Source organism: Myotis daubentonii, chromosome 7 (assembly GCF_963259705.1).
Source record: "Myotis daubentonii chromosome 7, mMyoDau2.1, whole genome shotgun sequence".
Classification (NCBI taxonomy): Eukaryota; Metazoa; Chordata; class Mammalia; order Chiroptera; family Vespertilionidae; genus Myotis; species Myotis daubentonii.
In genome coordinates this window covers 26,834,672-26,848,545 of record NC_081846.1, presented here as the reverse complement: position 1 = coordinate 26,848,545, position 13,874 = coordinate 26,834,672, and the positions used below count along the sequence as shown (strand labels likewise).

The following is a 13,874-nucleotide window of genomic DNA, read 5'->3' as shown; positions in this document are numbered from 1 at the left end:
ATAAACTTGCTTAATTAGACCTGCTTTCTGATTTAGGTAAACTTTTCTATCCTAGTGAAGCACCCCAACTTCTCTTTCAGGTAATTGTCAGCAGCACAGCAGTAAATATTAACACAAAGCAGATTATTATTGTAGATCACACAGGGAGAACAAGGGGTAAAATATTTAACTGTGCCGGGAGCCGGTCCATCCTTGCTGTTTCAAGGGACCTGGCATGTGTGGCATGCGGTTCTTGATATGTTTGCTCACCTTCTTGGCACTATGTGTTTTAGCCAAGGTCGCCTCTCCGAGAAAGGTTGAATCCCCAGGTAGGGATTTTCCCCTGAAGTTAGGGAGGGAATAAAACCCCTCAACTAAGTGCCAGGTGGGTAATTAATTACTTTAACTATGAACAATCATGCTTAAGCTACATAATCTTTACTCCCTGGAATGGAGATAAGAAACGCCCTAACCTTTGTAATAGAAATTGACAGGATTAGAATCAACTGGTATAAATACAGATGCAACAAGACAACAACAGACAGAACTCAGAACACAGAACCTACACTCAGAACCTAGGCACAGAACCTACACAGAACATTCTCTAGAGACAGAAGAACTTCGCTGGAGAGAACATGGCAAAAGATCTTGGACTGAACCTGACTACAGAAATTGGCAAGAGAACCTGACTAGAACTTGGTGACCGAACCTGGCTGGAGATCTCAGACAGAACTTCCCTGGAGATCCAAAGCAGAACCTCTCTGGAGATCCAGACCAGAACTTGGCTGGAGATCCGGGCTAGAGATCCTGGCTAGGCTGCTGATCAACTGAAAGCTGTCTCCGTGTCATTCCTTCTTCGCCGACTCCGTCCACACCTTTGGGGACCCCTGGACCTGCTGGGGCTGGACCCCAGCATAACTGCAGTAGTGTTTGACTATATTCTGCACAGTGAGAAAACCTGATGTCATTTTCAAGGTCCATCATTTCTTACTTTTCAGTCGGGACAAGTTTCTCAGCTGTCTAAATCTCCATTTTCTGGCTAATGAAAAGAAAATAGGATTCCATTGAGTCTCCTATCTACCTACTCCAGGACTTTGGGAGGATCAAAGGCGATGAGGCACGGGAAAACACTTCACAGACATTTGGTTAAAGTGTAAAATGTTTCCACCTGGCTATAAAGCAAGTTGTGTTTCTGAGCTGAAGAAACTCCAAAGAGGCTAGTCACTAGGGAGAGGAAGCTGTGCATTGCTACGTGATGTCATTACCCGGTGCCCTCAGCGACTGTTTCCAGGCTGGGCTGGGCAGGGCTGTGGGCCGCATTTTGCGCCATGGGGTCTTGGCAGCGTTGGCTGCAATTTGATGGGGTGTTGCTCCAGGGTGGTGGCAGGGCCTGTGTCCCACTTGGCGGAAGCTGAGTGTTGCTTTGTTGGCACCAGGTCCGCGCTGCCATTTCTCTGTAAATGGCCAGTGCGTGTCACAGCAGCTCCTGCATTAAGCGTCTTCACTCTGGTGGTCAGTGTGCATCATAGCAACTGGTTGGACAGTCAGACACTTAGCATATTAGCCTTTCATATATATAGATTGTTTTGTGTTGTTAATATTTATGTTTTTTTAAATAAATAGCTTTTTATCATCTTTTGTTCACATAGCAGTATATGTGTAAAATCCATGAACAGTGATGAAGAAGGCTGGGTTTAGAAGGCAGTGAGGGAAACTGGCAAACAGATTTCAAGTCAATAACGGTGTTCATATAAAGAGAAAAAGGAAACTTACTAATACAAAAACAAGAATAAATGGGCTAAAATATTATGAAAAGATTATCCTATGTAATAAGAGAGGAATATACTAATTAGCCGTTACACCCTGAGGCGTAATGACCAAGCATGTCACGACCAGATCACGGATCAGCGGGAGGGTGGGCCAGTGAGGTACAAGCAGGCTGCAGAGAGCTGCAGGAGCGGGCAGGGCAACAAGCTATGTGGGAGGAGTGGGTGAAGACATGAGCTACAGGAGGGTGGGGCAGCGGGCAGGGAGCTACAGGAGGGCGGCAGCGACCTACTGACACACAGATTCGTGCACAGGGCTACTAGTATATAAATAACATCTTTCTCTACTAAAAGCTTTTAAGTAATAGAAGGGTTTGCCAAAGACAGCTGAAAAATGATGGTACTTGAGGTTAACAACATGTCCTTGGTGTGATTTAGCAAGTGATAAACTAGGTCTTCCTTGATGGAGCAAAATAGAATAAATATGTGCAATGGTTCCTCCTCCAAGAGTCTTGGAAAAGTGGGACTTTCACTTCACTGGAAAGCGTGAAATGATTATGATGAGCAAGCCCCTTACCTACCTTAGCATCACTAGCGTACGTACCTTAACATGACCCCAGAGGTCATAAGAACTGTATTCTAGTACTTTTTGCGAGGACAACTGAATTTTTTAATGATAATTGTTTAATTATTGTTGTTGTTTTTCTTTAAGGCTTGTAAATTTTATAGTTCCCAGTGGTACGTGGTAAACTACAAATATGAACAATATTCTGGAGACATTCGACAGTTACCTCGGTAAGAACCTATTATAAGTAGAACTTGGGTTTTCCCATATATAAAATATTTAGTTGTTTAAGTTCTGCCATTGTTTATGAACACATGTTTGTTAATCTAGTGTCAAGGAATATTTTATACAATTTAAAAATAAGAATCACAATAAAATGTTTTATTCAACAATGCAATGTTTATATAGTGACAAAAATTTGGAATAAGCTATAAATATACTTATTTAATTTTGAACAAAGTTTGAAGATATTGTTATATCATTTTTTTGTGAGCTTTCCATTCAATAGCAGACACAAGGTTAGAAAACTACAATTTGGATCAAAAATTTTTCTAATATTCTGTATATAGTGTTCAGATTTGCCTCTGGTTCTGTGTATCTTCATGCTGGGATATCAAAAATCACTAAAATAGCCCTAGCCGGTTCGGCTCAGAGAATAAAGTGTTGGCCTACAGACTAAAGGGTCACAGGTTAGATTCCGGTCAAGGGCACATGCAAGGGTTGTGGGCTCAATCCCCAGTAGGGGGTGTGCAAGAGGCAGCCTATCAGTGATTATCTCTCATCATTAATGTTTCTATCTCTCTTTCCCTCTCCCTTCCTCTCTGAAATCAATAAAAATATATTTTTTAAAATTTACTAAAATAAGCAACCTCCACAGAAATGATATATGCCTTAAAAAAGCAAAAAGGGATAAATAAACACCTCCTTTTCTTTCTGGACTCTGGGGAAAATGAAGCCTTTAGGAGAAGGTGACTTTTTCCTTTACACTCTGAGAATGTCAGCTTCACAGAGAAGCTCACCTGAACTAAAGCAGTCACTGATGCAGTGTTTGTGTCCCCACTGAAGTAAAAACCCCCAAAGTGCAGGGAGTTTCCTTGCAGAATCCCCTGCAGGCCTATGAGAATTCCTAGCTCATATTAGGTGTGCAGTAATAATTTATCAGATAAGTAAACTGAGTGAATGGCAAATTTCAAAATACAGGATTCCTAGATGGGATTGGATGCTAAAATTTAAGGAATTTAAATAAATTGGGATCTTTCGATGCATTGGTTCATCAAATTAAAATGATGCAAATAACCCAGAAAAACACTTGAGATAATTCAAAGATATGTTTTTATTAACACTTTCCTCAAGTGAAATATTGAGATGATACACATGGCATCTAACTTTTCATGGACCATGGCTCAGATTTGGGTTCCACTTTCCATGATTTCCCTTGCCCCCAAAAAACATCTTTTCCAGATTCGGGTACTTGAAAGTGCTCTCAACTTCAAAATGCAGAATAGGGAGGAGGAGTTGGGCAATGGCTCTGAGAAGGTGGCATTTGAGCTCAGATCTGAAGTAACAGTCACTACCAGCACTGTGATCTTAGGAAAAGGTTCCTAGAGGGAACAGGATGGGCAAAGGCACTGAGGTGGGAACAAGCATGGTCACTTGAGCAGAATGATAATTAGGGAGGCTGGAGCTGAGAGTTGGAAAGAGAGTAGAGAAACAAAACTCTGGAAACCTAGGCAGGAGACATTGTGGGCCCTGGAAAGGAGCTTGGATTTTATTCTCATTGCAACAGAAGCCCATGAAATGTTTAACCAGGAGTGTGACATGATCTGTTTTACCTCTTCAAAAGATTACTTGTTCTACTCTATGGAAAAGGGGATTGCAGTGATGAGAATAGGAAAAAGAGAGGTGTATGCGGGTGGGGGGCGGGGGGAGGTCATTTCTTTTGGAGTTGCATTACTATGAAGACCCAATGTTTCTCCAAATCAGCACATGTGTTTTGTTGTTGTTGTTGTTGTTGTTGTTTAAAAAACAACAACAAACAAACAGTGAGCATTAACTTTTACCAAATCTCTGGACATTCCATTAGAGTCAGGTAACTTGTAATATGTAACTTTCTGCAACTACTCATTAAGAAGGTCCCATCACACAGTTAGGTGTGCGTGAGTAATTCAGAACGTCTGGGTGTGAGCACACAAGTTTTATAGGTGCAATTGAAAAGCAAAGCATTTTTTCTCACATCAAGACTTCCTCTTTTCCAAAATAGTTCAGAGAAGTGGTTTCAACTTGGAGGTTGTGCCCAAGCTATTGGGATACTGCATATGAAGTATAGAGAACAGTGTTTAGCCTTTCAAATAAATGACTCCTCTGTCTTTAGGTCTATTGAAATTTTTAGTGGCTTTATCCCCAAACATTGTTTTTCTTTTCTTATATTTGTGATATCATAAATACAGCTGTCAGAGGAGAAGGGGTTTGGGAGACTGTGTGCAAAGGTGGAAGGATTAAGAAAAAAACAACTCATAGACACAGAGAACATTATAGTGATTACCACAAGGAAAGGGGATGGGAGGGGGTAGAAGAGGGTAAAGGGGGGATAAATGGTGATGGAAGGAGACTTGACTTGGGTGGTGAACACACAATGTACTATACAGGTGATGTATTACAGAATTGCACCCCTGAAACTGTTAGTATAGTTAGCTAGCTTGCCATACGACAATCTCCCATGAGTGGGTCCTTGGAATGCTTTCCTCCTGATTTCATGGAAGAACCCAATTTCCACTGGCAACATTACCTATATAATTTTATTAACCAATGTCACCCCAATAAATTTAATGAAAATAAACGAAAGAAAAGATTGGTGGTATTTTTCCTCTATTAAAACAATAGAGAAAGCACCTATAGTAAATACAGAGTCTTGTTGAATTGGAATGCCCCTAGAGCGTAAGAAAAAAATCTTGAGAGAAGAAATGCAATAGGAACCAAAACATTGTTGAGAATTTTTTTACTTTAACTAAAGGAAGTGGAAGTTGATACCATGAATGGGGAAGAACAAGACTGTCATAAAGTAAGAAAGTTTAAAGAAAAAAAAAAATATATATATATATTCAAAATGAAAATCAGAATTTCTAGACTATAATCCAGAAATATAATCCTCACATAGCCCCTGAAATAATGAAGACTGTAACACTGATTAGCAAAACTGTTTTTAAAATTATTTTACAAAGCTAAGCACTCCCCACTACATGTATTTAGGTCAGTAGTGGGGACAGATACTTTACTTGGGCCTTCTGAGGCTATTAGAAGTAAATCATTTTCATACCTCCTGTATCAGGAGAATTCTCCTATGTCTGCTAACAATTAAAATTCATCATTTCTTTTTATGGGTTGCTGAGGTTACAAAATGAAAACTTGCAATTCAGTGAAAAAAAGATGTGTGTGTTTATATTTCCCATTTTTATTCTTAAATTTAAAATTGTATTATTATTAAGGCTTAAGAACTCCACTTTTTTAAGTGTCTGTTTATAGGAAGATACTGGAGAAATGTGAAATGTAAAGCCTTCACACATAAGGAATAAAAAAAATCGCTGAACTTGTGGTTCCAGAATGACATAAAAATGTATGATGCCAATGGAGCCAAGTATATATATTCAATGAGGAAAGGAGCATCTCTTTAACAAATGGTGTTGAGAAAACTAGACAGCACATGCACAAGAGTGAAACTAGACTGCTGTCTTACGCCATGCACAACAATTAACTTGAAATGGATCAAAGACTTGAATGTAAGACCTGAAGCCATAAGCTCCTAGAAGAAAGCAGGGGGGATAAGCTCCTTAACATTGTTGTTGGCAATGGTTGTTTTTTGTTTTTTGACACCGAAATAAAAGGCCACAAAAGCAAAAATATAAAGTGGGACTACATCAAACTAAAAAGCTTCTGCACAGCAAAGAAAATTATCAACAAAATGCAAAGGTAATCTATTGAATAGAAGAAAATATTTACAAATCATACATCTGATAAGGAGTTAATATCCAAAATATACAAACTCAATAGCAAAAACTCATACAACTCAATAGCAAAAAACAAACACCCCCCCCACACACACACACACAAAAGAAAACCAATCTAATTAAAAATGGAAAGAAGCTCTGAATAGACATTTTTTTTCAAAGAAGATGTACAGATGGCCAACAGGTGCATGACAATGGAAAGTAAAATCAAAACCACCATTAGCTATCTACTCATACCTGTTAGAATGTCTATTATAAAAAGACAAGAAATAACAAGTGTTAGGATGTGGAGAAAAGAGAACCCTGGTGTATTGTTGATGGGAAAGTAAATTGGTGCAGTTACTATGGAAACCAGTATGGAGGTTCCTCAAAAAAATTAAAATAATCCAGCAATTTCACTTCTGGGTATTTGTCTGAAGAAAATGAAAACACCAGTTTGAAAAGATATATACATCCCATGTTCACTGCAGTGCTATTTACAATAGCCAAGATATAAAAACAATCTGTCTATTGATGGGTGAATAGAATACTGTTCCATCATTAAAAAAAGTGAAATCTCGCCATTTCCAATAACATAGATGGTTCTCAAGGGAATTATGCTAAGTGAAATAAGTTAGAGAAGGACAAATACCATATGATCTCACTTATATCGGGAATTTGAAAACAAAAAAACAAAAAACAAGCTCATAGATACAGAGAACAGATTGATGGTTATCAGAGGCAGGAAGTGGGGGGAAAGCAAAATAGTTGAAGAGGATCAAAGGTATTTCCAGTTATAAAATAAATGTCATGGGGATGTAATGTACAGGATGGTGACTATAGTTAGTAATACAATATTGCATATTTGAGTTACTGAGAGTAGATATTAAAAATCCTCATCAAAAGGGAAAAAAAGCCTATGTATGGTGACAGACATTAACTAAACTTACCCAGGAGATCATTTTTGCATTGTATACAAATCATTATATTGTACACCTGAACCTAATATATTATTTATCAATAATACCTCAATTTAGAAGATATATATGATGCCACTGATCACATTAATCCACGGGGTAAAACACAAAGATATATGACATATCTAAGTTTTTTTACTACAGCTGTTTTGATATAAAGAAGAACATTTTACAGAATGTATTTTGTGACTGAATATCAAATAAAATGTAACCAATTTGAGGTTCTGGATTAATTAGAATAGATTTTTTAAAAAAATGAAAGAATGTTTTCCGAGTGTGCTAGGTTCCGTTTGTATGTTATCTCATTTAGCATGCATAATCCCACAGAGTAGGAACTGTTATCCTTGCTGTATAAAAAAAACTGGGGCACTGAGAGAGATAGTAACTCACCTCTAATCTCACAACTGTAACCAAGGAGGCTCTCAGGCATCCCCAACCCCTTATGTGGGCGATGGGGGTAATTTGGGTGTAGAAGTGAGCAATGAGACTGCCTAGAAATGATAGCTAATGTTGAGTTCAAACATCAGAGGGTCCCTACTGAGCCCTTTACTTCAGGATCCCAAAGATTCAGAGACCACACAGTGCTGCTGGGGGAAGAATGTTAAACTCAGGAGCAGGGGTGCTTATCTTTCCATCGTCTGTGAAAGGGTGAACAGTCTTTGCTTAATGGCCCTGCAGGCATGAGAGACTGAGTGGTGACATGGTTACTTAAAGGCAAGGAGGGTTGTGCTGTGCGGGGCAGTGAGACCCGAATGACTGGGAAAGATGACCCCTCAATAGCCCCCATACTTTTTCTTACATGGCTGCTCTTAACTCTTATTGCTCTCCTTCCCTGACTGTGCTCCAGCCCCCAGCCTTCCACTCCTTGTCACTCCAACTTGGTTCCTCCCCGGGACCAGTACTGTCGCCATTCACTATGCCAGAATGACCTCCCCCAGATCATCACATAGCCAGCTTCTGATGAATCTCAACTTAAATGGCCATCCGTGACCACCCTTTCTAAATCTGGTCTCTTCCATCCCTACTTGGATCAGTCTTTTCTCCGCCCCACTTTAAATTTCTTCACAACCGTTTTCACCCAGGGAAATTATCTTGTTTATGTATGCTTAATTATCTATTCTCTCCTTCTTTGGGATGCACACTTCCTCAGTTTGGGGATTTGTTTTCTGGTATATATTACTGGGGGTCTTCTGTGTAGCAGGTACTATCTGGGTACTGGATCATTTACTGGCAAAGAATAACCTCCAAGAATTAAGGCAACTCTGCTTTCCCATTGAATTTGATCAAGCAAACTCAGAATTAAGAAAAGCCAGCAATGAAAAGATATTCACTCACCCCCACCCCCGCCCCCATGATAGGATATAAATTGGCACACACAGGTCTGCACTTTTTTTTCTATGAACATAAGGTCAGCAAGAATATTGTTAGGGACTAATGGACTTGGCTGAGTGATGCTCTCTGGAATAGCTTCAACATAGAAGATTCTTTGTGATGGGAATATTGAATGTGCCACTGGGCTTTTTCCTCTCAATAGTCAGATTGTGAGGTTGCTTCTACACAGGCTACATCGTCTTAAAGAAAACAAATATGCCATGCAAATTCTACATGGAAAAATGCCTAACTAGGTATCAAGAAAGATCTGAACCTTGAATGATAATGTCTGGTTTCCATTCTGCCATGAGGTGTGAGACAGAATCAAGCCAAGGAAAACTTATTTCTGTCTTATATTTCCGTGAATAGAGCCAGGTGTATGCTCTCACTCTCCTGAGCTGGCCGGTGATGCTATGACACAGAGGTGTTTCTATGCTACCATGGAATTTCACAAAGTCAGCACAGTTGCCAATAATAGATGCAGACTTTTGGGGAGACCATGGTTAGGGGAGCAGCACAGTCTAGTGGCCAGATCACAAACTTGTTTTCTGGAACACAGTTCTTCAAATGACCGCCTGTACCCTGGGGCATGTCATAAAAAGGTGAAGCAGAAAGGTAATGAAAATATCACATCAGCATGTGGAAGAGGAAAATATAAACCATCAAACCTAAAAATTGTCCTGCTCACCTTCATCCCATTCAGTGTATAAATCTGCATAAATATTAACTCCATGGATTAAAATAGAGATTTATTTGCTGGATTAAGATGTCAAGGTGTAGGAGAAGGTTAATACCTCCAAAGAAAATGGGATCCTCACAAGGTTACATTATTTTATTAAAAAACGCAGTAGTTGTTACCCAGGAAACAGCTGAAAATGAAAGCCGCGTCTCAAATGACAAATCAGAACCTTTATTTTTGTTTTAATATTAGAGCAGAGTACAAGCCAGAGAAACTTCCTTCACATTCCTTTGAGGTTGACCATGAAGATGCTGATAAGGATGAAGTAAGTAAATTGTTGAAAGTGAAATGTTTAAAACATGAGGATAATTAGTGCCTGTCTCTCACTTGAGTGTTCCATGTTCTGAACAGTTTTCATCAAGCTGCAGTAACTGTTTGTATGAGGGCTTTTAGTCAAAATGAGTCACGTTTGTTTTGAGATTGAACATGATTATTTGAGATGCGTCAAAGAGAGAAAAAGAGGCTCATTTTTAAGTGCAAGTGCAGAAGATCTGGGATTCACAAAAGATTGCAGTCATGCTAATGATGCTTTTGTACAGGATACCACCTCCCACTCGTCTTCCAAGGGCGGTGGGGGAGCGGGAGGAACTGGAGTTTTCAAGTCTGGCTGGCTCTACAAGGGGAATTTCAACAGCACCGTGAACAATACCATTACTGTGCGGGTAAGGAGACATCAGGATGCATCTTTGTGTCTGCCACCGTTCCCAACACCCCTTCTTCGGTCAGAGCACAGAGGAGAGCCATTTGCATTGAGTTTATGTTCTGTGTCATATTTTATTGATGAGAAAGGAGTGTGCTCTTCTCTCAAACAGCACCCTACAGGTGTTGCACTCCTGGAGGAATTAGAAAAAATGCTAGTTTCTGTGAGTAATAGGACACTGCAACCTCAACTACCTTCTTGTATCTTTTCCATTATTTAGTCATTCAAAAAGCGCTACTTTCAGCTGACTCAGTTGCCTGATAGCTCCTACATCATGAATTTTTACAAAGATGAAAAAATATCCAAAGAACCCAAAGGCTGCATCTTTTTGGATTCCTGTACAGGTGTGGTGCAGGTGAGTAGGAATCTTTTTTCCCTCTTGGGTTTTTTTTTTGTTTTTTAAATCAAAGAGTATGTTCATCCAGTCATCAGTTATTTTTTCCACAAATATTTATGGAGTATCTGAGATGAGCCAAGAATTGTTCTAGTAGACCCTAGGGATTCAATGGAGAACAAGACAACCTTGACTCCTGCTTTCACAAAGCTTACTTTCAATAAAGGAAGAAAAAACAGAAAATAGGCAAGAAATAAATAAACAATAGAATCAGTTGGTGAAATCTGGAATAAAGAAAAGAAACAGGGATACTGAAGGGAGAGAGACAAATGATGACATTGGAAAAGAATGTTAATTTTCTAGAAGTGAGAAAAGTATATTTGAAGAGAAAGTATTTGATCTAGAGATTGAAAACTGAGCAGGGCAGCGCATGCAAAGGTCCTGAGACAAGAGCAAGTCATATATATTCGAGGAAAATGGCCACCTGTGTAGCTGCATTAGGGAACCGCTGAACTAAAGAATTTTGTAAGATAACATGTAAATCATATAACTCAAAAGATACACTTCATAAATATAATCTTTATTATTAGATATGAGATAGTAAATTTATAATGTGCATATACATCATCTTCCTTCTAAGAGGAGGTTTCCCTCAAAGACAAGGATTACATTGATTCCCAAGAGCTTAATTTAAGAAACAGACATAGTGCTTTTAACAGACAATGCTCTTCTGCAACCTCTTGATCTTCAGACTATTGTCCTTAATATTCAATTTGGCATGGACCACGGTGGCAAAGGGCAGCAGATAATTCCACAGACCTCGTTTGGACCTCTTACTTTCAAGACATTTATTCTTTCTACTCTGATTAAATAGCTATCCTTATTCCCTCTTACATAAAAATTGAAGCAATCAAGTGTTTTAGCAAAATTACCTCAAATTTCACATTATTATTGTCTCAATGTGTTAAAAAAAAAAAAAAAAAAAAAGCCCTCGCCGGTTTGGCTCAGTGGGTAGAACATCAGACTGAAGGCTGCAGGGTTCAATTCTGGTCAAGGGCATGTATCGGTTGCAGGCTCCTGGTCCTGGTCAAGGACATTCGGGAGGCAAACAATTGATGTGTCTCTCACATCGGTGTTTATCTCTGTCTTTCCTTCTCTCTTCTACTCTCTCTAAGAATCAATGGAAAAAATGTCCTTGAGTGAGGATTAAAAAACAAACAAACAAAAACACCTCAGAGAGATAAAATACCTTTCCAAGTCACAGAACTAATAAATGGCAAAATTAGGTCTGAGGCACAGGAATGTCCAAAATTACAAAAAGATGCCCAAGAAAATCATTTGGTTATTATACATGAGTGGACATACCTGTACACATACACACATACATTTATCCTGTGTAAGCCACATGGGCACAGGAAACACTATAAAGATGTGTTTATGTGCGGTTCTAAACAGTGCATTTTAGATGTAGGGTTTACTTCATCAAATGTATATTGAAATGCTTTCTATATGCAAGGCATTGTGGGAAAGCCACATATGAATTAGATGTGGTGTCTGTCTTCAAAGAGCTTCCAGCCTGTAGGAGGCTGAACAGAAATATATATATATATATATATATATATCATGTGTGAAAATAAAGCATAAATGACTCATTTCAAACATTAGGTTCTGATAATACATGCAAGAGTGAAACTCTATTTATCGCTGATGATGATAAATTGCATTATATTACATTATACATAGTGTATATGTGTTAGTTCCATTTATTTGTTTATTGACACTCCATTACACTAGAATGTAAGTTCAAGGAGGGCAAGCACTTTACATGTGTTTTTTAATGCTATGTACTTGGCACATAGAAGGTACCTAATATTGTTTATAAATGAACAAATAAACATACAGAGAATGGACAGAATTGCACGGGTGGTAGCCAGCAATACCAGTAACCTGGAGTTGATGTTGTGTGTTTCCTTTTAAAACTCTTCTTTAGTTTCTGAAAAATTCTGTAAAAGATGCTAGCACCATTGCTGGCGTGATGGAATATTTTGTTTGGGTACCTTCTTTCTTCGACATTCAGTCCTCCGTTGACTTTAGTGGCGTCCTTGGAGTATCTATTTCGAAACTTTTCCAGATGAACGCTGTAGAAACAGACCAGTTTGCTACAACTCATCAAACACATCAGATGGCATCAGGCCGCATTCAGTTTCCTATTGTTTATGAAGCCGTGTAGGTGGGCTGTGGTGAGCTTGGATGAGCAAAGTAGTTGCAGTGGATACAAAGAACACTGATTTCATGGAAACAGGGGAACATTGGGGGAGTGAAATGAGTATGATTACTTTATGAATGCCATTGTAATGACTTAACTATTGCATTTCAAGATTATTAAAATGTTCCATTGATTTTTCTATTTCTGTCCTTTCTTTTTTGCCAGTTGATATGCCATTATTTTGGAGAGTGAGATAGAAAACCACTTTAGACATCTTAGTCCTCTCCAACATAAACCTCTCAACACTGAAAGCAGTTCTATTTCTCTCCAAATTTAAAAAAAAATAATTTGGTGTCTGAGCAGTTGTAAATAAAATATTTATTTTATTTATAAATACCACCTCTTTGTGAGAACCAAGGGCTGACTTATAATAATTCGCACAAAGTTGTAAAAAAAAATTTGTAAAATATTGTTGAGCTTGGCAACAATATTAAATTTATTTGATGTACAGAATGCAATTTAGGAAATCAACATTTTTAAATATTTCATAATGTTTTCTTTCTAAAATTTTTATTAGTTTCTTAGCAGCAGCATTGGAAAACAGGTTGCAGCTTGATCCACTTTTAACTTGGACCCAGTATTAGCAGTTTGCATAGCTGCATCTCCCAGTTCTCATGATTTACAACATCAGATTAGTCAAGGAGACTCTTTTAACTTGTTTGTTTTCAAGACAGCACTGAGATTGGCTTGCATTTGCAATTGTCAAATAATTAACAATATCCTAGCCCAGTGGTCGGCAAACTCATTAGTCAACAGAGCCAAATATCAACAGTACAACGATTGAAATTTCTTTTGAGAGCCAAATATTTTAAACTTAAACTATATAGGTAGGTACATTGTTATTAACTTAATTAGGGTACTCCTAAGGCTTAGGAAGAGCCACACTCAAGATGCCAAAGAGCCGCATGTGGCTCGCGAGCCATAGTTTGCCGACCACTGTCCTAGCCAAAGTTAGGTCTTGAACTCTGGGCATTTCTAGTTTTTCCCTTTTTGTCTATTTCTCTTCCTGTGGGGTTCGTTTTTTGTTTGTTTGGTTGTGTTTTTTTTAAAGAAACCTGTCTCTCTTTTTTATATGTGTTATCAGCCACCTTGTCTTTGTCCTGAGGCACTCTGTGTCACTGAGGTCACAGGAGGTTCAGTGGACCTCCTTGGACAGAAGCCCAGGAAGCTTGTGTGAGAGTGTGTGGAGGGAGTCTG

General features: G+C 38.6%; 1 protein-coding gene across 11 annotated transcripts in view; it reads left to right on the top strand.

The window, feature by feature from the left end:
- Positions 1 to 13,874, top strand: part of DOCK10 (dedicator of cytokinesis 10) — a 211,883-nt gene that overhangs the window by 113,671 nt on the left and 84,338 nt on the right. For all 11 annotated transcript variants that reach the window (XM_059703345.1, XM_059703346.1, XM_059703348.1 and 8 more), the window contains exons 4-7: positions 2,458 to 2,540; positions 9,570 to 9,642; positions 9,917 to 10,039; positions 10,298 to 10,432. In XM_059703345.1, coding sequence (XP_059559328.1) covers positions 2,458 to 2,540; positions 9,570 to 9,642; positions 9,917 to 10,039; positions 10,298 to 10,432 — 414 coding nt within the window. The remainder of the gene's footprint in view (positions 1 to 2,457; positions 2,541 to 9,569; positions 9,643 to 9,916; positions 10,040 to 10,297; positions 10,433 to 13,874) is intronic.